Consider the following 26,511-nt stretch of genomic DNA (forward strand, 5'->3'; position numbering starts at 1 on the left):
GGCACCACATGGGACCACGTGGACCCGAAGTTAGGTCAAGGGGATAGGATTTAGCAACCAATGATATACTTGACCTAATTAGGGAGGGTAAAGGGATCAAGGAATGTATTTTCAATGAAAGTCAATGCAAGGATCCCAGTGAGGTTTCTAGCCTAAGGGAAACTAAGGGAAATAATTTGTCTTCGAGCTAGGGCTTGCGATATCTCAAGATCCCACCGTCGGAATCTCATGAAATTTGGAGGGCTTCTTGAGGACACACCAGCGCAATTGTGGACCAAAAATCAAAGTATTTGGATGGCTAGATTGTGAGATAATTGATGCCCTAAGTGACCTGGATGACCAGACCTAGAGAAGAGGAGAGGGGAGAAGGAAAATAGGTTTAAGGTGATCACCTTATGGTGGACCAGTGCTTAATCCTTTGGGGAGATTTGGAGTCAAGAGTAATTATGACTATGGACATTGAATTTTCTATGTCAAGGAGGCCTCAAAGATAACTTCGCATAGCATTAGGGAAGTAGCAAAAGCAGCTTCAAGAACTTTATACTTCGTTTTGCAAGATTGATGGCTTATAAAGATGAATTTCAATGAAGAAGCATCTCTAGGAACATTCATTCATCATACATGGCCCATACATGAAACATCACTATCTAGAAACTGAATTTCCACAACTTCACATAAATGGATGCAGTAAATTAGCCCTAGTGTAGCGAAATCCCAACAACAATGTACGTGACAAGAATAGAAAAGAAAATAGCATTAAATTGTACTTACATGTATTAAGAGTAAATCCAACTATCAAGAATTTGTTAATCGAGAAGCTCCAAGACAAGAGAAAATAATCCAAACATCAAAATTCATCCTCCAAGAAGGATAGTGAAATTCTCAAGAGAGATACAAGTCCAATCCAAGTGATGATGCTAAAATGCATTCACATCACTTGTATTTATACACTTCTAATGAGTTTGATTTAGCTAATTAGGCCTACATTAGCCCCTCAAATAAAATAATGTGTAAAATAACTAACTTTTGGTGACAAACCCACCAAACTAGGTCATAAACAAAAGAATAAGCCTCTCAAGACATCGAATGATCAATAATACATGTCGTTGAGCCTTCTAAGGGACCTGTGAAGTCCATAGGTACCATAATGAGAAATAGGACTCCCAAAAGTAATGGACAAGGGGTTGGCCCATTATTCTCCAAATAATAAACTTGTGGTGCTCCCAATGGGTGTGGGGGCACACAAGTGTCCTCATGGGTCCCCAAATAGATTGAAGATTCTTGTAGACCATCTGCAAGGGCTCGAATGATGGTATAAGTGATGCCACATCATCATACAAGTCCTGGGTCATCTACCAAGTGCATGATACAATTGTGGGTTTGACCGGGCATGGTGAACCAGGTGCATCTTCCTTGTCCAATAGATGAAACTCGAGCAATCTCTGAACATCTTTGGGGATCCATGGAATGTCGTCTACTGCCATGGAGGCCCATGGCTCTCTACACACACTTTACATGTTCTAATGTAGCCCTCTGGAGGGTTAGGACCTTGTATAGGGAGACCAAACCCAAAATGGAGACCATCTATAATCCTGCATAAGAACCATTGTGTCCCCTTGCCTTCTAGTACAACAACTCATTTAAAGAGCTTACAAACCATGGACAACAGGTGGGCACTTCATAATGGCATGCCCTTCCATAGTGGGCTTTGGCATGTGCTAATGTCTCCAAGCTCCAAGGGGGGTTAACGAAGTTCCCTATTAGGTGGTTTCTACTTTTAAAGGGGATGATATGTCCAAGGTACATCCTTCAAATGGTGGTGACATGTGATAAAGTGATGGAACGGAGTAGGAGATGGAGGGGGCAATCCTGGGTTATATGCCAAGTTAACAAGGTAGCTAATAAAGGGGAAACCCACACTTGGTTATATAATGTATTGGTGGGAGAAATCATGGTACATGAGTCACCTCAGTCTTGATTTTTCCACCCTTCTTCATTTGCCTTTTACTTTTTATGATTTTTCTCTGGTTAACTGCTCGGGGCTCAAGCAGTAAGAGCATGATATGTAAAGTATAATAGTGGATACCCACTTGAGGTGGGGCGGTTCATTGCCCACTAGGGGTTGGGACAATCATGGGTTCCTGAATGATAAAGGAGGCTCATCTAGGGCTTATAGGAACTAGGGTGATGGCCATGAGAATGGGGTAGAGCTTACGCATTAGCCTTTTCCCATGTGCTAAATGTGTTTGTCCCAACCATCTTTTGCATTTTGTGGTACATTTTCCTGTTGAATGTGGCCAATTATGCTTTTACTTTTCTTTTCAGCTGCATCAACCTCTGGGGCATCGTTCTAGGCCCGACCCAAGGTGTGGGCAAGGGGAAGGGGAGGCTAACCCTATGTTGACCCAGTGGAGGAATTTTGACCCAGGTGGGAGAAATGATGAATGGGGTTATAATGAGTAGAGGGCTATGTTACCAGAAACGGGACAGTTGCCACCGTTCCCGTAAAAAAACGTGTAAGAAACAGAAACCAGACGGAAACGCCGTTTTCTACGGTCATTTTAGTCAACCGGTGCATATATTTTATGAGAAATTTTTTACCGCTCTTTTGCATATCATTATCAGCTCTTTATTTTCACTCTTTATTGTAGATTCATTCAATAACTTAGAGACATATACCAAGTATATAGAAAGTTGATCATTTCTGTACTATTGTCCCTTTTTTAGTTGATTTGTTTTCTTTTAACATGTATATTGTTAAAATTCATAGTTTAAACACATATGTGACTCAAGAAATTTACATTTAATTGCAGATTCTATTTATTGTTTATATATATATATATATATATATATATATATATCTAATTATTTGGAATTTTTTTAAGAAAATAATAATTAGCTGAAGGCGCAAAATGGATAAAAATGTATACACTTAATTGATTAGGAGGCATAAGAATGTATATATTTAATAGTCAATTTGCTAAGCATCAGTTTCTTATTTAAATTATTTAGGTTTTTATTAAAATTTGCGCTGGAAATTTAGTTGAAACTATATTGAAAATTGAAACTAACGCTGTATTTTTTATTTTTATTTTCATTTTCTCTCTCCTCGTTTCTTGAGTGCGAAACCTCCAAACTCCGTTTCTCGTACCGTTTTCGTTTCTCGTTTCGTTTCCCGTTTCTCGTTTCTGGTAACATAGGTAGAGGGCGAGTGATGTATGTGGATGAGGGAGCGGGACCACAACCAAAATCGAGGTTTCGGATGAAGTACCATTCTGAGAGCCTAAAGGTCAATAAAAGAGATCCCATGGGACTAGGGTCCAAGGATAACGTCCAAAAGAGGTCTAGTGGACAAGAGCGCAGACCTAGCCCACTCTTTACGCTAAATCCCCCCATTAATTCATGCCTAAAAGTCTCAATGATAAGTAAACTACAATACTCAATTACCAATTGATAAGGCATACCTTTAGGTTTGGGAGTCCCACCTTCAAACATACAATCATGACAGATGGGTGAGGGGCTACATGGCTGGATCATGTGGCAGAGAGATGGCACAACGAGCTAATTGGCGGCTGTAAGAGGCTGTTCGCTGCCAGCAAAGGACCATCTTGGAGAAAAAATTTCTCCTAGGGATATCACCCACAAAATGGTGGGTAACATGCCCTATCTAGGTGAGTCCTCTTGCTCAACTGTTTTGAAGTTAGTCTCAAATGTAGGTTGTAGGGAGAAGCCCACAAGGAGGTTATGGCCTCATTAACGATACCTCTCGTGAGGTTCTAACCACCCAAGTGCCTTTGGTCATTTTAATAGTTTGAAGTTCATTCTTTAGACTTGCCACTTGTCCAATATTCTTGATTGTAAATAACTTGGAGAGGGCATCGCACATTTACTTTGAAGTAGTTTGCGTGGATATGTAGGGAATCAAGTCGTCTTTAATTCCATCCACAATTAGGCTCATAGCTATAATGTCATTTTCCTTGTACTTCTGCTTTCCAACATCATCAATTGGTTCTTTGACTTTTCCTTGTACTAAGTCCAATACTTTATTTCTTGTAATGATAAGGTCCATTCTTGTCTTCCATGCTCTAAGTTAGAAGCTCCTTGAAGTTTATTCTTGGATTTCATTGATGATGTCATACTTTTGATGAGGTCTTTTATTGAACTTCCAAAAGATTGTTTACTATATCAATACTTTTTTCAAGGGAGGTCCCTGTTAGAAAATCAGAAAGGCGGAAATATTTTCTTATTCTTGATAATTACTTGTGATGTTTCTTATTATTACGATTCTTTATATCCTCTTTCTTTTAGTTCATCAAGCAATTACCAAAGTAGTAGCTAGGCACATGCTAGGGAAAAACCCCCCTCGAGGGGAAAACCTAGTCAAGATAATTCTTCCTTTCAAGAGTATTCTTTGAGACTCTTCACCCTAGACCAAGACTAGACCTTCCCTCCACACCAAGTCAACATCCCAGATTTTCAACCTCTCTCCAGCAACTTCGACTAGGCAGCAACTTATGGCAACTAGCAGCAACTTACAGCAATTGGCAGCTTTCGACAATAGTGAAACTTGGAAGACTTTGATCTCCCAATCCAGGACACGAAATAGAGAAAGGGAAACACCAAAATTTTGATTTTCCTTCTCTCCTTAGACTTCCCTAAACTCGCATTCACTTCGACTTCCTAACAATAGACTTTACACATTTTCCCAGATGCAAGAGAACTTCGCACTTCTTCCCAGCTACAAGAGAATTCGAACTTGCGCGAGAGAATTATGATCCAAATGAATTCGATGAGCTTCCTTTTATAGGCTTCATGTGGGGTCGAATAGAGTCCTTAGGCTGACTTGATCTTCTTCTAGGCCGACATTGTGTGGAGGTTACATAATTCATATTTGAATCAATACTTAACCATTTTACATGATTCAAAAGCTCAAGAAGGCTCCCTTTAAAAGTACAATGACTCTATTGACTCAGAATCCTAGAAGTCCTCAATGGGGACTTTAACCTAAAACATGGTGACCCAAGCATGAAACCCATGCTTTAATAAGTCACAATAATAATAATAATAATAATAATAATAATAATAATAATAATAATTCTTTTCTTTATTCTTTCAACAAGTACATTACATGATGACTCAAGTACATTATTGAAGACCAAACATAGTTGCATTTCGAACACTCCCTCTTAACGAAGGAGGTATTCATAATGTACAAATACAATGGAAGATCTGAAACTATATGAACCATGAAGAACTTTAGGCATTGCAATGCCATGGACTAGATTCTTGACCTGGGCAATCTATCCAATCAGTCACTCAACAGTTTAGGCACTGCAATGCCATGGACTAGATTCCTCACCAAGGCAATCTATCCAGGTGGGACTAAGATGGACTCAAGCTTTCAGCCCCTTTAGGTACCCTCAGGGTTACTAACCATCAACCCAAAAATCAGGTGTGTATCCAACACGGTGCTCAATAACCAACACCATCTTTCCAACTTCGGGACTCAGACATCAATATAAAGTGTCAGCATATGTCTTCCTGGGCAATGCTTCACTCGCAAAACCTCAACACGCCTTGATCCAGCAGATCAAGAGTGTTCAATCTCTCTCAATCAAACTGATTAGTGACCAACATGCTATCAAAACCTTCAAGAGATTCACCTGTACAAACACAAGCCCAATTAATAATATACTTTCATATGTACATAATCAAATACAAACCTCTGGGTTCTTTCAGACAACTTGATGTTGCTTCTCATCTTTCATAGTAGGACTATCAACCGAATCTTTGACAGAAGATTCCTCAATCGTACACTTTTCCTTCCTACTTCCCATGCAGCAACATATCCTTCAAGATTCGTTCTTAAGTTTAACACCAAGTTATGCCCTCCCTCTCTCTAGAAAGCATCTCTTCATTTGGACTCCCTCTTAATCTTAGGGAGATCTCTTCTATTCATGCTTCCTCTTAATTTAGGGAGATCAACTTCTTTTCGTCATTGGAGAATCTTTCACGGCTTCCAACCATTTCATTAGAGTTATCATTGTCCCCATCATGTTTGTCACATCAATGAGCATCTTCACCATATTGAAGATTGTGTACCTGCACAACTTAGATAGCAAGTACAACCAAAACTATAGAAGCATGATGTTAGCCATATCAGAACCACAGAAGCATTTATACATATCAGACACCCAGATTTAATCACAAACAAGAGACATATACCCTTCATCATCTTGCTAGGGACTTTATCATAAACCCTAGTCTACTTCATAACAATTTTCATTCCGTCTAGGGTTTCAGTGTTTCTTCCAAAGGTATGACATACCTTTCTCCAACATATAACAAACCCTAGAAACAGTTCACACAAATATAGATCTACAGGGCATCTAACAACCTTTCAAAACTTATATGTTAGACTTCTCACTATGGATTCATACAAATCCTTGATTTCACACAACAAAACCAATCAGAGTCAATCATAGCTTAGTCATTAACCTGACCAACGTCCACTAGGGTTAGTTGCAAGCCCTAAATTTTCGATTAATCATCAAATCCATCCAAAACTCAAATTTCAACAATTTCAAATTATCATATAGTCATCATATATCAGATATTTCTACTTCGACTAAGGTTTAACTCCAAAACCCTAGAATTCCATTTTCACAATTTCAACAATCTTACACAAATCTCAAATTATCATATTTAAAAGATTTTATTTTGACTAAGGTTCAACTCCAAAACCTTAGAGTTCCATATTCATAGACTCAACAATCATTAAATATATAGATCTCAGATTGTTATATTACACACGCTAGAGAATGTTACTATTAGGATTTAACTGCAAAACCCTAGATTTTCATTTTCAGCAATCATTTAATAGTTTCCAGATTGTTATATCACACATACTAGACAATTTATATTCACTAGGGTTTAACTACAAAACCTTAGATTTCCAAATATCATTATCCTAGAATCTCAGACAAGGACTTCCATTAAATCCTAAAACTTATGACCATCAATGACTAGGTCAACACATATCTAGGAATTCATAATCAAACATAAGCATATCATATGTCCAACAACATTAATACAATTGACCTAGACCAAGCTAGGGTTTCAACCAAAAGGACATATCTATATATGCCTAGATTTCATCATCATGCAAATACATTTCATATCATGTGTTAGTCAAACCCATCTTCTCATCGATATTAAATAAGAGTTAGATATACAAACCAAATTAGACTAGGGTTTGCTTAGACAAACACACACATACCAAGGAAAACATTTCTAAGACAATATAAGGTTATTGCTTACACATTCCACCAAACCCTAATGGGCTAGGGTTTCAATGTAGAAACATAGCAAAACCAACAATCAACAAGACTTCAAAGGTTCAGGATTTTAGACATCACTCAACCCTGCCAAGTTAGGTTTTCCAGATCATACCAAAATCCCAAACATGACATCATCAATAAAGACTTCAAATTGCTTTTCACAATCACCCTAATCAACTAAGAGTTTCAGACATTCACATTAGCATACCCTTTGGTTAGGGTTTTCCAGAACCTATCTAGGGTTCTACATAGTCATTCAAGAATATGAGAGGGGTGGGTAGATTTATCAAGAGATGAATCACCCAAACAAGAATCACTATGATTCAATATAACTAAACAAAACAAGGTTAGTAATAGATCATCAAATGAGTAATCCTTTCAATCATTGTGTTTAAAACATACCTCTGTTTCTTAACAAACCTTGTCTTGAGATGTCCTTCATACTTCTTGCAGATATTTTTCCTAATCAAGACAATAGAGGGAGAAAGCTTATTAGTAGTTAATATAATCAAAACTAAATGAATACATGAACCCAAAACTGAAAATACATGAGATACTCATCTTAGGTAATTGTTGGGGGCTCCCTCCAAAGCTTGAGGGATACCTACAAACTTATAAAATGTCTTTTCCAAAATATATTAAAAACCTATAAATTCTAAAACATATAAAACAAGATATATATAAAACTACAAGCAAAGGACTTAGTAGTGTAAGTCCCTAATGTCGGGTTCTTTAGAGTTGACTTTCTTAGATTCTCCTTCTACAACAAGGTTGGCTTGATCCCTTCCTTTCTTCTTATTCTTTGGATTGTCGGGATAGTCACTTTTGAAGTGACCTTTCTTATGACATTGATAGCACTCTATCTTGGACATGTCAACTTTCTTCCTTGGTCCCTTCGATCTCTTTCCTTTATGATGAGCAATGTATGCATTTGATACTCCTTCAAGATTGGTAACCATAGAGATCCTTAACTCTTCTTGATTCCAGGCGGTCCACAATTCTTCAAAGGTGGGAGCTATCTTCCAATTGTTGAGACCTGCAGCAAATGCACCCCAGGAGGGTGGCAATCCCAATAGAGCAGTGATCACAAGTTCTTTGTCTGGAACAATCTCATCCATTGCCAAGAGATCATCCCTAAGTCTAGCTATCTTCACAAAGAAGGTTACAATAGTGTCTTCTTTAGTCATCTTCATAGTCCTTAGCTCATTCTTCAAAATTGCTACTTGTCCAATGTTCTTGATAGTAAATAACTTCGACAAGGCTTCATACATTTCCTGAGCATGATCGATGTTAGCTATGAATGGGACAAGTTTGGCCTTTATTCCTTCTACCATCAAAGTCATGGCCACCAATTCTAATTCCCTGTATTTCACTTTGTCGGCATGACTAGATTCCTTCATAGGCTTCTTTACATTTCCTCTTACCAAGTCCAGTACCTTGTTCTTTTCAAGGATTAGGTCGATCCTCTTCTTCCATGACCTGAAGTTAGAGGCTCCTTCAAGTTTGTTCTCACCCTTGATTGAGTTAGACATCTTCCTATAATAGATTCCTTCTCTGAGATAGTCCTTTTGAATGGCTCCTAGATCAAGTGCTTGAGATTACCTTTTACTTCTTCACCAAACCTCTAATACCATGTTAGAAAATTAGAAAGGCAAAAATATTTTGTTATTCTTGATAACTACTTGTGATGTTTCTTATTATTACGATTCTTTATATCTTCTTTCTTTTAGTTCATCAAGCAATTACCAAAGTAGCAACACATAAAACAATAGACACCGGATGTAGGCACATGCCAGGGAAAAACCCCCCTCAAGGGGAAAACCCACTCAAGATAATTCTTCCTTTCAATAGTATTCGTTGAGACTCTTCACCCTAGACCAAGACCAGACCTTCTTTCCACACCAAGTCAACCTCCTATAATTTCGACCTCTTTCCAAAAACTTCGACTAGGCAACAACTTACGGCAACTAGTGTTGGAAATACTAAGAGGGGGCTGAATCAGTGTTGCTTTTCAATTGTTACTTTTACTAGTTAAATCAATTATATTTAGAACACAAAATGAACAATAGGAGTAAATGCTTTTATTAATATAATCTTTACAATGAATCAAGTACAATATATATAGCAGTGTTCCACGGGGACGCGTCCCCCAGGGTGGGGTGCGCGCACCCCTCGCACCCCACGCACCCGGGACGGGGAGACTCTCGAGGGTGCGTTTCCCCACGTCCCCCTTTTGGGGAGACTCGGGGAGACGCAAGGGGGTGCGTTTCCCCAATGTGGGAGACTCGACTCCCCGAAAGGGGTACTTCTGGGCGTCCCCCCCAAAAATGGGGTTCTTCTGGGCGTCCCCCCTTCATTTTTGTCTAATTACCCTTTATAAACCAAAAAAAAAAATTAAAAATGAAAATTAATTTATTAAAAAAACATAAAAAATAAAAATAAACTAAATTAACAATTACAAATAAAAAATTACATGAACAAGTTAGGGTTAACTCCACTTTTCAAGTTTTCATTCTGCCGCCATTCATTATGCTCTTACCTCAACGCATTTTTTTCTTCCATATGCTCTCACTGTGCCCACGAGAGCTTCAGCGCATCCTCACTCTTCTCCACGCAGCAGCTTGCTGTTAGCACTTAGGAGTCGTTGCCCAAAAGGTGTTGGCAAAATAGAATTAGCTAAGGCTCTTGCATCCTATTTATTTAATACTGATGAAGCTCTAGTGAGGATTGACATGAGCGAATACATGGAGAAGCATGTAGTTTCAAGGCTGATTGGAGCACCACCAGGGTATGTGGGTTATGAAGAAGGGGGACAGTTGACTGAGTCTATACGTAGAAGGCCTTATGCAGTTATTCCGTTTGAAGAAATTGAGAAGGCACATACAGATGCCTTCAATATTCTACTTCAGATTTTAGATGACGGAAGGGTCACTGATTCTCAGGGTCGAACTGTAAGCTTCACCAACACTGTCATTATTATGACTTCAAACATTGGTTCTCAGTACATTCTAAGTAGGCTTGATGATGAACTGGCTCAAAAGAGGAACTGTATGAGAGAATGAAGAACAGGGTTATGGAAGTGGCTCAAACGACATTCCGCCCTGAGTTCATGAATCGCATTGATGAGTATATTGTTTTCCAACCTCTAGACCGTGAACAAATTAAGAGCATTGTAAGATTACAGGTATGTGGTTCATCTATCGTCATTCTTTTAGTGAAAACCAAAGCAAAATAGCACAGGTTGGTCAGATATATTATTAGTTAATTTATTTATAACTTTTTGATTTAATCATATAGAAACAACTGTTTGGAATATATGTTAGTTTTAGTTATTATTTTGGTTTTCAATGTAAATTATAGAATGATGATTGATGAATGATAATTGATATGGATCAATGTATATTGTATTTGAATATTTGAATTTCATATTGAATTTTATTATTGAATCTTATGGTATTGAATCTTGATGAATTAGCATTATTGAACAATGAATATGAACATGAAATTTTCAAAATTATACACATATATATAAATTTATAATATATATATTTAAAAATTATATTATATATACCTCGACGTCTCCCCGTCTCCCCTAAATTTCCCTAAAATTTCAGGGTTCTCCCACACGTCCCCTTTGTGCGTCTCCCCGCACCCGCGTCTCCCCGTCCCGGAGACTTGGTGGAACATTGATATATAGGGCTCCAACCCTAGATGAAGACATCAATCTTCAATTTCCCAAGCTCCAACCTGTTGCCAAGCACCAACTTGGACTTTAGTGAGGCTCTGACCTCTAGGTTTTTGACCCTATCTTATCCAAGGCACCAACTTTGAGTTTAGGAGCTCAAACTCCAAGGACACCAATCCTATAGCTTTGCTTTGTCAAGATATGTTTGGTTGTACTTCACGGCTCGCAAAGTCTTCTTCACAAGGTACTTCTAAGATGATACTCCAAGGTCTGCTCAAGACAATTCCAAGATGTATGTCACATTTGCTTCAAGAATAAGACAAATATCAAATTTTGCTCCAGAATAGGCACCAAAAACAACTTCAAGATCTTCTTCAAGGTCTGCTTACAAACTCTGATTTGTCCTCCTTTAAACTTCCTTTTAGTATTTCCTGTATAAGATCAGAAAATGATATCAGAGTGAGCTTCAATAGTAGCTTCAAAACAGAGCCTCAATAAGTGTTGAGCATGCTGTCCTGTAGTGTATCAAACAGAAATCCACCGCTGCCTGTAGCTCTGCCTTAATTATTTGATCATAGGGAGGCTGAGAATTTACTCGTGTATAGTCCGAGCTACAAGAAGTGGTTTGCACAGGTATCTAAGGCACCGAGGCTAGGCTATTACTCTGTCCAACAGCAAGAGGTATTGACCTGTGATGCTTCATATTGTTCGAGTCAAGAAGTAATCTCTGTCCAGTGGTATTAAAGCTCAAACAAATTTATTTCTTGTCTTCTTCAACCTCTGTTCATCTTCTGTTCTTACCTTCTGAATTGATCACCGAAATTCCCTCACAGAAATGAGGACGAAACAGTATATTTATAGTGTTTTCCACTAGTCAAAGTGAAGGGGCACGTCTCTGGAGTAGGCCGACATAAGTAGGCTTGCACAGGTCGGCTCAAGGACCAATTTTATATCCTTAACTTGTAAAATTCATAACTTTTAAACCGCTTGGAGTTTCGGGCTGAGTAATAGCTCGTTGGAAAGGAAAAATTATGCTCTTTAAGATGGTGTAGGTCTCATGGAAGAATTCTGCCTCTAAGGTAGCAAAAAATATTTTTTAATGTGACTGATTATTTATTAGTGCAAAAATGGAGTGTAGGGCTTCTTCATGGTGATTCCTTTGTTAATAATTGTGTCCTTGTCATGTCCTTGTCTTCATAGGGTCCTCATTATTATGTCCTTGCCTTCTTCAATGTAGGGTTATCATCATGCTTGCCTTCTTCAATATAGGGAAACCATCATGCTTGCCTTCTTCAATGTAGGGACACCATCATGTCCTTGATTGCCTTCTTCATCACCTTGTCTCCTTCAACATTATTGGAGGTTTATCATTGGAGGTAGGGCACAAGAGTTATAGTCATCTTCTGGCATCTTCAGGAATATTTTCTATCCCAGCGACTGCCATATTGACATCAATGACAACCTAGATTAACAACTGGCAGCCTCCGGCAACAGTGAAACTTGGAAGACTTCGATCTCCCAATCCAGGACACGAAACATAGAAAGAGAAACACCAAATTTCGATTTTCCTTCTCTCTTTAGACTTCCCCAAACTCGCATTCACTTTGACTTCCCGACAACAAACTTCGCACCCTTTCCCAGCTACAAGAGAACTTCATACTTCTTCCCAGCTACAAGAGAATTCGAACTTGTGTGAGAGAATGATGATCCAAATGAATTCAATGAGCTTCCTTTTATAGGCTTCATGTGGGGTCGAATAGGGTCCTTAGGCTGACTTGATCTTTTTCTAGGCTGACATGGTGTGGAGGTTACATAATTCATATTTGACTCAATACTTAACCTTTTGACATGATTCAAAAGCCCAAAAAGTTTTTGTTTAAAAGTATAATGACTCTATTGACTCAGAATAAATCCTAGAAGTCCTCAATGGAGATTTTGACCTAAAACATGGCGACCCAAGCATGAACCCCATGCTTTAATAAGTCACAATAATAATAATAATAATAATAATTCTTTTCTTTATTCTTTTGACAAGTACATTACATGATGACTCAAGTACATTATTGAAGACCAAACATAGTTACATTTTCTAACAGTCCCAAGACTTCCTATCTTCAACACTTCAAGAGTCCAAAACTTCTTTAAATCCTTTCTTGAACCCTTACTAAATGATCTTCTAGCTGCCTTTTTCCCTTTCTTCACCTTAGCTCTGATTCCATGTTAGAAATCAGAAAGGCAGAAAGATTTTCTTATCTTGATAATTATTTCTGATTTCTGTGTATTCTTATTGCCTTCTTTTATCTTCTTATCATCAAGCAACTACCAAAACATAAATTCATAAAGATCAAAATGACAAGGAAACAATATGTAGGCTCTTAGCCAGGGCAAAACCCCTCTACTAGGGGAAAACCCAAAAAATCTCCTCTTCTTCAAGAACCAAATCAAAAGAGACAACCAAGTCCCTTTGATCAAGACGAAGACCTCCTCCAATCCACCAAGTCAACCATCCAACAAAGTCCTTTCAAGAGGACAAAAGTTTGCTTCTAGTCAACAAAAGTCAACCCTCTTCAATCACAGATTTCATCCATCCCGCATTAGAATTTCGGCCTCTACTGCAGAGCTGCAATTTTTGGCCCTCCTACAGCTCGGAATCCTGACACGTGTGAGCTAAAACAAGAGGAAATCAGCCTTCCTTTCTTCGCTAGGGTTCCTTCTTCCTTCACTAGGGTGTCTCCTTCTTCTTCAAGTATTTTTCACTCCTTTAGGCCTTCACACTTCCTTTTGATTGCAGATCGAACTTCATTTGATTGATGCCATACTAGGTCGAATGCACTACTTATTTATAGTCTCTTTGTGTGGTCGAATCACCTTCATGAGGCCAACTTGGTGGGTGGAGGTTTACATGACCAAATTACATGAAAATAATTTTTCTTCTTTGATACAAAATGCCCAATAAGGGTCCAAGACATGATGACAATGACAATGACTTATGACTCAACCCTAGAAGCACAAAATGGGTGCTTTGACCTATAAACATAATAGAATGAGCATGAAACCCATGATTTATAAAAATAATTTTCTTTGATCTTTACAATAGTTTTTCTTTTCTTCTTTTTACCAATACAAATGAATTCCATCATGTCATAAGCAGTGGTCCATTGGGACCCCCCAGGGATCTAGTTTCCTCACTCCCCCGTGCTCCGGGGACTTGGGGACGAGTAGGGGACATTTCCCCATGCTTCCAAAAATGAGGAAACTCCGAGGACGTGCCAGGGGGTCGTTTCCCTTTCCTGAGGGGGTGTTTCCAAAGAGGAGGACGAGGGGGGTTGTTTCCCTTTCCTGAGGGGGCGTTTCCGAAAAGGGGGACGAGGGGGGTCGTTTCCCGTCTACATCTTCCACTGCTAACGTTTTGGAGGTTGATAATATGATAGGTTGTAAGATTCCAACATCAAGTCGTATCTTGATCTCACATATGTAGAGCACGTTTTGTTGCAGGATGAAGAAACAGCTCAACCTCGTCACTAATAAGTAATATAATTGTTAATATTTCTAGATACCAGAGTCTCCAAGGTATAAGTACACGCACCACCCTCATATTCTTTAAATAACGTCACTCGCATTCCTATATCGCTGGAAAACACCGTATTTTGATCACTCCAAATATATATACATAAACTCCAGGATGTGCGTATTCGTTTGACGAAATGGTGTACGAAATTTTCATATAGAATGTATATACACATTGGAAGAAAGTGGTTAATTGAAAACGCTCCCTTCTCAGCATTATATTTGTATTTTTGATGACTTTATAGATACAACGATTTCTGTCGTTGACTTAGTATATGTGTCTGGTTTAGCAGAATTGTCGAGATCTCTGGAGATTTGAAATGAATATAATTATGCTATTAAGTAGCAGTTGTTCTTGAAAGTTTGAAGCAACGCCCGCTCAGAGCACATGGCCTTTAATCCCGTAAGAAGCTAAGGATTTCAAGGGAAAATTGTCGTGGCTTGTGAGAAAAATTGTATTGCTAAGCGGCTCATCCTTAATTTCACACCGTGCTTTATAAAGTTGTTCTTGCAGGTCTAAAAGAAAACATTATATTTGATTGTTATGGGTAAAATTGGGATTGAATTTTGTAATAGATTGTTTAGTTTAAGTGGTTTGGTTTGGTTTGGTGAATTTTGGAATAGATTGTTTAGTTTATGATGTATGATTTTAAATTAGAATTTTAAATTTATATGATATTAGAAATTTAGATAATGATATTCATATCAATGATCATGCTTTGCAGCTTTTCAATTCAAACCCAATTGTCATGGTGGACTTAATTAATAAATTATATTTTATATTTATAAGTTTTTAAGACCCTGACGCTCCCCCATGTTTCCTAAAAAATGGTGGGGAGCTTTTGCATAGGTCGCTCCCGCGCCTCCTCGCTCCCTCGCCCCCTCATCCCGAAACCTTGGTGGAACATTGGTCATAAGCTAGACAACAATTATGAAGACCGATACTAGTTATATTTTCAATATATTTCTTGATGCATTTCGATATCTTTAGAGCTGAAATTTTCATTCTCTTGGAGCCATCTTCTTGACCTTGGATTTGGATATATCTCTTGTTGTCTTGTAAGTAATCTTTTGGAAGATTTTTGTGTGGAAATTTTGTGACTAGCTCTTTCTTTTGTGCCCTAATTATTGAATATCATTGTAAAGGATTATTAGATTGCAAATTTGTGCATGTTACTCATTGATAACAAGTAAATGAATGTTCCTAGTGGAGTAGAACTTGTTTTCTTTCATTGAAAGTCAATAAATCCTGGGTGGGTAAATGATAGAGAGTGCTTGCTAGGGCATCATTTTCTAACCTCCTTGAAGATGATTTCAGCCAATCACATAGACTTCATAACCCAAGGACAAGGCACTGTTCCAAAAAATCTTGGTGATCACCCTCCTTTCTTTCTCATTTTCTCCTCTTTCTAAATTTCGGCCCTAACCTTGGATGGCTAGCTAGGGCTTGATGTGAATTGCATTAGATGGTTGACTTTGGAAAATCTCTTGGTTAGGCTACTGCATTGTTGTTTCCCCTAGTGATCCTTCAGTTTTGAGCCTGTTCCCACAGTCAGATTGTGAGAAAAGTCAAGCCCTATTCATATCTCTGAAAATCATCTTAAACGTCTTGGTTAGTGGTCTCCTTGAGGGTTTTGCACATAGTATTCAGTGGAATAAATCAATTTAAAACCTTTCTCTAGCTACCTTGACCTAGTGAGCTCCTTGGAGGGCCTCTTCCCTTGATTATCCATAAACCCTAAGTCGCTTGTGGACCCAACCTAGGTCTCTCAATTTTAGCAACATGTTTCCCAAAGCAATCGCTTGTTTCAAAGATCTTATTCAAAAGAACCTATTTAATTCGGAGATCTTGACTCTAGGTATACCTAACCTTTTTATAATTTCATAAATCCCTATATCTTGATCCCTGCCTTTAGGTCTTTCTTGGAGAGCCATTTGAGCTTCATTGAAGTAAGAGAGCCTTATATTGAGCCTCTCCTTTGAATGGGCCTTGGAAATCACTACAGACCTTACCAGTGATCCATCATCCTAAGTGATTTCCTCCATAATAAGACTCCTCTCATCAGTGAAAATCCAAGAAGAGAAGGGGACATAGGCTGTGGTGACAGTGGGCCTTTGTCCCAAATTTTTGTTGTGCCCTCTAGCTCCTATATACCAAGCCTGCTAGTTTGTGCAACAACACAAACCATTAGACACAAATACATAATTTTTCTCGTGTATATAGAAAGGATGCATATAACCAAAATAACATCAAATGCAATCCATATATGAACCAAAATACATAAGCGTAGAGGTTCCAAATGGCCTATAGAGTTCAAAAAAATCAAGCTACAATGAATAACTACATATCATCAAAGATATTTCCTATATTGGGATCCTCATCATCAATGTCACCCTCTAAGAATTAAAAGAAGGTAGAAAAAATTTAACATGCCTAATCAGTGAATTTGCTTGAGTGAAGGGTACATTTTACTAGGGTTGTGATAGAGGAGTCCAATAATCAACGCTACCAACATTGAGGTACATGGAGGGCTTGGTGTTCTTGATTATGTCAATTCCATAGCCTCATACATAACAAAATCTAGTGTAAACATTGGAATCCTGCAATCTTGAAATCATGAAAACTAGTAAGTCCACTAAATTTTGAATGGAATTTCAAATTTTACTTTCTCCCTATGAAGGCCAATGAAGTTGGAACCACTCTCAAACATCTTGAAACAATTAATGGTAATTCTAAATATTAAATAAAAGGATAAAGAAGGAAGATAAAGGAGAATGTCAACTCTTACTTTCTCATCTTCTCTAATTCAAATTTATTGACAAAATATAGTTATTCGTATGAAAACCGTAGAGAGCTCTATTAATTACTAGGGTTTTGCCTTTTAACATGTTTTTTTTAGATAATTTTTGTCATCCAATCAATTCAGGATGGAACCAACCATTTCTAGTTTAAACCCTTGGTTTGAACCAGTGACCCCTATAAATTAGTCAAATTGACCTATTTGGCAAAATCAATTAAGTGTTTATGACATTTCTTCTAAATAATGCTTCAAGGATGAAGCATATTTAAAGAGGGGAATGTGTAATATACATCAAAGTATATAGGCTTCATTCTCCATATATTAAATATCTTTATAACTAAAATGCTAGAAAGTGTATGTCTACCTATTCTAAAAATGCAACACTCTTCATTACAATTGCACAACATTGTGTATTTATGACTATTTAGTATTGTGTTCTTTCATTTCATTATCAATCCAATCTTGATGACTTCGCCCTCTCGGTGGTACACAAGATAATAAAAGATGAGGTGCTTGTTGGATTCAATGTCTTGTGGATGGAAAACCTTAGAAAGCTTCTCCAATATTGAAATGGGATGATCTCTTTCAATTTAGGGCCTATATGAGCAAACTCTAAATTGGCCCAAAGGAATCATGAGACTATGCATCAATCATTTTTAAATATACTCATAAGAACACCATCCCTTACCAACATGAAATGCGTAGGTGGAAACCCATCTTAGGACAAAGGTCCTTGGGAATGGTAATCCTGAATCCAAGGGACTTGTATGTATTGTCTAGAAATATTCTTTCTTATCACCTAATTCAACTGCTACTTGGAGAGCAAGAGATGAACAAGAGCATCAAGAGAGTACTTGGAGTGAGAAGATGATCAATAGAAACACCAATAGGTTGGACAAGTAATGATGCCTCAAAGTACCATCATTGTGACCTTCCAAGAGGAAGGTTCTCCTCTAAGGATAAAAGGTGCTAGTAAAGGTACTACTCTCTACAAGAGGATGAGTATCACACTTAGAGCCAATAAGTAGCTTTTATCTCTTCCCCCAAATCATTTGCTTGATCAAATCTCATTAAGCTCCAAGCAAACAAATTTAGGAGGGGAAGAGAACAAGTAGATCCAAGAAAAAGGAAATTTGGTGACAATTTGAGATCTTAGAACAATTATGTAGATCTAGGAAAAAGGAAATTTGGTAGTGGCTCAAGATCTCAAATCAATTATTTGAGACTCTTCCTCTACTACTTGGGGAAAACCTTAGCTAGCTAGATGATGCCCTCACTGGGGTAAGGTGGAGCCCTTATATATCTTCTTGCTTATTGGAATTGTGTTGGCTTAGCATGATTGTTCCTTGGCACATTCTAGGGTATGCTCACTTCTAGAGACCTTATTTTCCTCACAGAATCCCATGAGAACTAGGAGAGAGGACTCCCTAAAGTGATTAGGTATCATTGGCAATCAAGCCTTAGACAAGAGACTCAAGAATTAAGTGGAGTTTAGGTACCAAGGTCTTGCTTGCGTTATTTAGAACATGCTCTGGACTAGAGTAGTAATTATTGCATTGAATGAGCATTTTAGATCAATGTTATCAAAATTGGAACTATGTTATGAACAAATTTGTTCAATAACTAAATAAACATCAAATTCAAATAAAGAAGGGAAGAGAAATCCATTTAGGATCAAATATATATTTGTTATGAATGATTGATTTTGATAAAATATATTGATTGGTCACCAGCATGAATAGACATGACCTTTTGGTCTATTAATTGTTGTTGTGTTTAATATATTATTTTTAGCAATGTTTTGATAATCACGATTGGGATTAAATCAGCGAGGACCTAGAAAAAGAAAAAATCGTAAAAATCGGGATAAAATTGGTAAAAATTGGCAAAATTTAAAAAAATAATAAAAATACAAAAAAAATATGATTTTTTGGGGCCTGATTGTGATTTTTTTGAACAAATCGTGATTAAATTGCAATTTTTTCAAAATGAAAAAATCGTCGATTTAATCGGCCAATTTAATCGTGATTTTCGCAACACTGATTATTAGTATTATTAATATTATGTAGTTTATACAACTTTATGTGTGTTACATTGAATCCCACTTAAAAGATGATTTTTCCTCAAAGCATAGCCTAAAGAAGGTTACATCTTTGTTTGTACGCAAGTTTTTACTTGATTCCTTGTTTTTGATGCTAACATGGATGAAATAACAATACAATGTGATGTGCTGAACAAAACTGTTATATTGTGATAGGGTCAGCCCACCCTAATTCATTTCTCTGCATAACTATATGGTGCTAAAATTTTAGTAAGGATTCTTGGACTGTGATTCTCAATATACCTTTGGAAACAAGTAAAAAACTACAACAGGGCCACCCATATCTTGATTGGACATGCCTCCTTTGAGGTTTGTTCTGGTTTCTCGTGTCTTAACCCTTCCAAAATTCATGTTTCTCTTCCAGATCCATCCGCATCCCACCAGCAAAGGGAGCAAGATAGAGCTTCCCCCTTTGTGCAGAACTTGGCCAAGATCTACAACAGGGTTCAAGGCATCCTCTATTACATATGGGACAAGTACAAGGTACTTTATGGTCAACATCGAGTTGCTCCACAGTTTCATGTTGGTGACCATGTTTAGTTGCATTTGGATAAGTAGCACTTCAAGAATGAGCAGCATCACAAGCTCAATCCCATTATATATGGCCCTTACACTATCATACAGCAAATGGATCCTGACTCCTAATGCCTTCGAGTTGGACCTCCCACCTTAGCTTGGCATCATGATGAGGTGAATGTCAGCGATGTATGAGCCAGCTCACTTGGAGGAATCTGTTCTAGTCATGCAATCAGGGTCCACGATTTGATATTTTCAGTCTTCTCTTCCTAAATATACACTTGATTTCCTCAGCATATCCACTAGGCATCATCAAATTATATAATTTATCACTTACATGGTGGGCCACAAAGGCACTTTGCCTGCTGAAGCCAATGGCTGTCACACTCGTGAGTTTTTCTTTCGTTTTTTTTGTCTTACTTTCAGCATTACCTAGGAGCTGCTTTTGCACTCCTACATTATATTCACACTGGATGTATCTTTTAGTCTCATTGACCTACTTTGGTGATCATTTGTTAGACATCAATAAAGTCAGCTTATCATGTTTATGTCAACAGGAAGGAATCCACGAGACTTAGGCTAGTGAACATGTGTCAACATGTATTATATTTGTACATTGCTATGTTGTAATATATCCTTACTGCTTTTGGGGACTTAATCTAAATTGATCACTCGCCCACTTCATTGTATTTTATTGGAGACATGACCATTTTTTATCACTGTTTCCACAACTTTGAAATCTATATCTAGTGATATAAATGATTGTATAGCATGCATAAAGTTTGGGAAATCTCCTGTCATGCTCTCTTATGCTTTTCTTGTGTGTGAGTATGTTCTATTTGCTGGCCTGCAGCTTTCAGTGGTTCATCTTCTCTAATTCAAATTTACTGACAACAGTTAGTTATTCATCTGAAATCTGCAGAGAGCTCTATCATGTTTTATCTGTAATTAACACCAGTAAATTGATTAAGAGTTTGTTTGAAAAAGGCACTAATAAAGCACATTTTCAAGTTCAATATCTAGTGCTTTGTAGCATCTTAATTTAATAAAATAGATATGGGGAGATTCTAAGACTTCTACATTGGTGTTTGAAGACCATTGCAGATTCATCAGCACAGAAGTATGGAACTGGGCAGTCGGCCCATCTTAGATTTCTTCAAGAAATTTCTTTTGTATCTGATCAGAAGAGTGAGATGGTAAGGGAATTGAACCTTCCAAAATTTGGGACTTCTCTTTTCTTTCCTTGTAGCTGCCGCGTATATGCTTTCAAATTGCTCTTAAGGTGGAGACAGTCTATCATGTTTACACTATTTTCATAACTGGGTGACTGAGCATCTTGGTGTACACATGTAGAGCTGTTTTAAGTGGATTGAAACCTTGCAATTGTTAGTATTCAATTTATTCTAAGATGTTTTAGTCTTTAGGTCTCCATGTAATAACAAAATGAAAATTAGAGAATTAATGATAGTTAAAGACGCTGAATTCTCACTGTCGGATTGGGACCTTTTAATTCTCTTAACACTGGATCAAACATTCACAAGTCCTATTCATTGACTGGGATCCACAATATGCTAATTTTGGAGATTGGCAAACCTCTACTAATCTAGTCTAATTTACATCGGAGCACATGTTTTATCTTCTTCCATACTTTAAATAGCCCTCTTAATAGTGAGAGCACATACAATGTTTACATGTGCCTTTCCTTGAGTTGTTTTTTATTCAAAAACTTTTCCTTGCTTCTGAGTTGATGCTTAAAGCAAAGCAAAGGAATAAGAAAATCATATTATAACATCTTTAAGAGCTTTATCTAATACATTTAACAAGGTGTTTTTTCTTTTTTCTAGGGTGAAGGTGGCAAGAACTTTGTAAAGCTTATGACTCTTCATGCTGCCAAGGGATTGGAATTTGACTGTGTGTTCATCACTGGTCTGCAAGAGGATTTGCTTCCATTGTCTGGTCAGAATGTGAATGAAGAGCGCCGCCTTTTCTATGTAGGAGTAACAAGGGCAATGCAGCGTCTGTAAGTCCTGTGGAAGTTTCAAACTTGTATTGTGATTCAATTCATTTAAATTTTATTTCATCTATTTTCTAATGGCAATAAAATGGTACAGGTATATAACATTGTCGACATCAAATATCATAGGAGGAGAGGAAATTCAAGCAGAGCCATCAAGATTTGTCAATGACATAGTTAATTTGTGATATTAAGCATATTATGGAAGGAGAGGATCTTGAAGCCAAGCCATCAAGATTTCTCAAGGACATATTTAATTAGACTGTTGTACTTCGCATCTATTTAGGTTCTTGTGTCAAAAGTGAACATGAGATCAAAAAATTGCCCTCTTTATGTGAAATGGAAATATTGGGAAGAAATATCCCTTGTAACAAATTGTATTAGTGTTGATGTGAAGAGATGAATGAATTGAAGCTCAATTTTGTAGCCAACTCCAATGCTTATTTTGTAGTGTTTTTGTAAATATAAACAGCAGGGCTTGCTTATATCAGGGCTTGTAGATTGAAGAGTAATAAGCAGACTGCACAGAATCAACACATTCATATTGTGTTAGGTCTATATTTTAAATTTTTGTTATGATCAAATGCTTAGTTGCTAATATCTAGTGACAGTTAATTGTTTATATAAAGAACCTGATAATAAGTTAAAAGGAGAAATGAAGCCAATATGGCATGCCCCAACAGATGGTCAACCTGAATAGCTTGATAGAGAAGCAAAGAGTGCAGTGGTGTACATTGATCATATTTCATGTGTGGCAAGTGTCAAATACATATGCACAAAAAAAATTACTTCCTTTAGGTAGAAAATATCCACAGAATATTTGAAATTCTACAGTTTGGGTTGGATATTTTATTTTGTCCCCAAAAGTTGGCCTTCTAGTCTGCAAATTTTGTAGCCATATGACTTACAACCTTGCACATTGAGGTGAGCATTGTTACCACTCAAACTAGCAAGGGGCCTAACAGGGATTCCTAAAGGGTCAAATGTTAGACCAAGGGCAACAAGTGGAGACATAGCGCACTATCACCTCAACTAAGGATCCCTACTATTTACCGACTTTCACCGATGGGAGGAGACCTAGTATATATGGAGTCACAAATGAAGGATAAATCAACAGGTGGATATAAAGTGACCCAAATAATCCCTTTCCAAAAGAGGTTGAAGGATGGAGCTTGCTTGCTTTATATGCAAGGTACAATGCCCTTTAGGAGAAGGATGTGGGGATTCAAGGGCTAGGTTTATGGGATATGACTTATGAAAAGGTTTCCCAATCCCTAAAATTCTTATAGAAATTGGTATCCCAAATGGTTATTGAAGAATTGTCCTTTCAAAGGAATGGGACCACACGAGACCAAGTGGACCTAGCTTAGGTCAGGAGGCAAGAATTTAGCAACCAATGATATTCTTAACCTATACAGGAAGGGGGAAAGGATCAAAGAACGGATTTTCACTTAAAGGTATTGAATTGATCTTATGAGGAACTAGCCCTGGGGATACTAGGGAAAAGTTTGATCTCGAAGCTAGGGCGTGGATTTTCTTACAACTCCACCATCGGAATGGCTTCAAAATTGGAGGAGGCCTTGAGGACACACCAGCGCAAGAGGGGCTAGGAGATCGAACTTTTTGGAGGGCTATTTTGTCGTGAAAATGATGCCCTAGGTGACCCAACTTGGCTACACCTAGAAAAAGGTGAAAAATATTTGATTTTGGTGACCACCTCTTGGTAGATCAATGCCTTAGTCTTGGGAGAATGGAGTCTATGATTAATATGAATAAGGACCTTGTTTCTTAGTCAAAGTAGCCTTTAGACTACCTCACCAGCCTTCTAGGGCAAAGGGAAGCAACCTTACAACTTTTATACTTCGACTTGCAAAAGGTGTTGGCTTATCAAGATGAATTCGTTGATAGAATTATCCCTAGGAAATTTCATTCAAATTACATGGCCCATACATTGAGAGATGTTATATAGAGACACAATTCCACAATTTAAGCAATAAATGCATGCAACAATTAGCCCTAAAAATAGTGACAATCCCAATCCAATGTATATGACAAAGTAAAACAAGAATAACATTAAAAACATGTACTTACATGTAATAGAACATATCTAACTATCCACAATTTGACAATAGAGAAGCTCCGAGATAAGATATCCAAACATCAAAATTCATCCATAAAGCTCCAATTCATCCTCCAAGAAAAAGTGTGAAATTCTCAATAGGGGGAAGAGATCCAATCCAAAGCGATGATGAGCAAATGAACTCATCTCAATTGTATTTATACACTAATGAGGAGTTCGAATTAGTCTCCTTTGCCTACATAAGCCCCAAAAATAAAATAATGTACTAATAATCTAACTTTTGGTGACAAGCCCATCAAACTAGCTCACAAATGAAAGAATAAGTCTCTTGAGAGGTCAAATGATGAATAATACATGTAGTAGGGCCCTCCAAGTGGCCTGATGAGGTCCATAGGTGCCATAATGAGGAATAGGACCCTCAAAATTGATGGACAAGGGGTTGGTCCCTTGTTCTCCAAACAATAAACCTGTGTTTTTCCTAGTGGGTGTGGGGGCACAATAATAACCTCATGGGTCTTCAAATGAGTCGAAGTGGTTTCAGTAAATCAAAAAAATGGAGCATCACTCTCTTCTTCAACAATACTTGATATCGTCAAAACATTTGGTCTCTAAAATTCAGGTACATGTCAAAGCATATATTTCAAGCCTACACATGAGTTTATATGTCATATTGATGTGCACATGGCTCCATTGGAATTATTCTTATACTTAAAAGATATTTTGTTTTTCAAGTAGAGTAGGATAGAAAAAGAAATAAAAAATGAGAGGAAAAAATAAAATTTCAGGTGAAAACCTCTTTTGAGGTGCCTGAGATTGGCTCATTTATTGAAAATCTCCATGAGGTGGTCAATGGGTTGGAAAAAAAGAAGATAAAATGAATAATATCCTAAGTGAAAACCTCTTCTGAGGTGCCTAGGAAGACCTACTAAATTAAAACCTCATTAAGGAAACTAGTAGGCCTAAACAAAAAAAATGAAATAAAAAGAGAGAAAAAAGAAAGGAAAAATGATGAAATAAAAAAAAGATTTGTTTTTCCAATTGCATATAAGTACTTTCATGCAGGTACTCCACCTACATAAGAAAAAGAAACAGGTTAGCGCTAAAACAAGAGAAATAAATAAATGAACAATTACGCAAGCAAAAAGTAAAAAAAATCAACCTTGCGCTTCTTACCTTCCATGAAAATTGCTCAAGGACCAAGGACATGTCAATCCATCACCCTCAACCATTTCCATGACATTTCCCATCATTCTCAAGCCTTTCTCATGCATTTTCCTCGTTGTCCTAAAATGCTATATGAGGGCTTTGTTTTACTACAAGAGGCCAAAATACACAAAGAAGAAAATTGTTTTTATCATATATTGAAAACCATGCATCCATTGGCTGAGTTGTTTCATAAGGAAATGCATATGGATTATGGTAACATGCTCAAGCAATTTCAGCGAATTCGAGTGCACACTTTTCGAGAAATTAGCCTCCATCACGTACAACGATATTTAATGTTTTTTTAGATTCGTGCATCCATTGACCATGATATTTTATGGAGAGGTGCATATGGATGATGGTAACATGCTCAAAACCTTTCAAGTCAATACATTCTACCATTTTAGAGATATGGACAAAACAATTATGCTACAAGAGATTGTCCTGAAATGCTACAGGAGCAGCCTAAAATGTTACATGAAGTATATTCTATTGGAGGAAGGGGTAAAAAGGTCATGTATTATTTAGGGAAGGTTGAGAGAGGTCCCCCAACACAACTTTCATCACCCATCCACTCCATCTAGCCAAAATACATCTTCAAATTCCACTCTTCCATACATAAAAAAACACAGAAAAGGCTTTGCTTTCAATTTTTCCACCACCTACACCACCTCCTGATGATTTTATATTTGTCCTTGTAGTTGTTTTGACTTGCCATCATATCCACATACAATATAAGGTCTCAAAGAATAATTGATTGCTATAAGAGGGAAATTCCCCCTGTAGCAGTCTATATAGTCACATCAAAATCTCAAAATCATTTTTTTCCACCCACAAAGTAAAGATCCATCCACCTTGAACATCATGGAGCCCTTTCTAAAGTGAAAAGGGACACACCAACAGATAATCCATCCACTCCAACAATAGCATATTGAAAACTAGAGAGATACTTGCAAGCAAGAAAGGTTCCATCAGTTAACTACATCATGTGAAGGTCTGTGCACAAGCAAAACAAGGAAATTAGCACCTCCAGAGAACCATGGATCGATCATCAACTTAGCAGTAGCATGCATGCCTCTCCAACAACCATCAGGAAGGTGCAAGTATGCAATAATCTTCACCTCTTCTCTTGAGCATGTTATGGTTAGAAATTTGTTGTCAATGCATGAGAGATGAGGTTTTATAAGCTAAGGATGGGCCAAAA

General features: G+C 37.4%; 1 protein-coding gene across 8 annotated transcripts in view; it reads left to right on the forward strand.

Annotated features, from left to right (window-relative positions):
• The window catches only part of LOC149185706 (uncharacterized), a 398,327-nt gene extending 375,818 nt beyond the window's left edge, over positions 1–22,509 (forward strand). For 6 of the 8 annotated variants that reach the window (XM_089410778.1, XM_089410781.1, XM_089410783.1 and 3 more), the window contains 3 exons: positions 21,105–21,206; positions 21,855–22,030; positions 22,122–22,509. In XM_089410778.1, coding sequence (XP_089266904.1) covers positions 21,105–21,206; positions 21,855–22,030; positions 22,122–22,212 — 369 coding nt within the window. In that variant the 3' untranslated portion in view covers positions 22,213–22,509. Of the gene's footprint in view, positions 1–21,104; positions 21,207–21,854; positions 22,031–22,121 lie in introns of those variants that run through there. The other 2 variants (XM_089410782.1, XM_089410779.1) reach the window with 2 other exon arrangements.
• Positions 22,510–26,511: the final 4,002 nt, after the last annotated feature.

This window comes from Pinus tabuliformis, chromosome 3_1, assembly GCF_031772625.1.
Source record: "Pinus tabuliformis cultivar Carrire ecotype Pingquan chromosome 3_1, CPIR1, whole genome shotgun sequence".
Classification (NCBI taxonomy): domain Eukaryota; kingdom Viridiplantae; phylum Streptophyta; class Pinopsida; order Pinales; family Pinaceae; genus Pinus; species Pinus tabuliformis.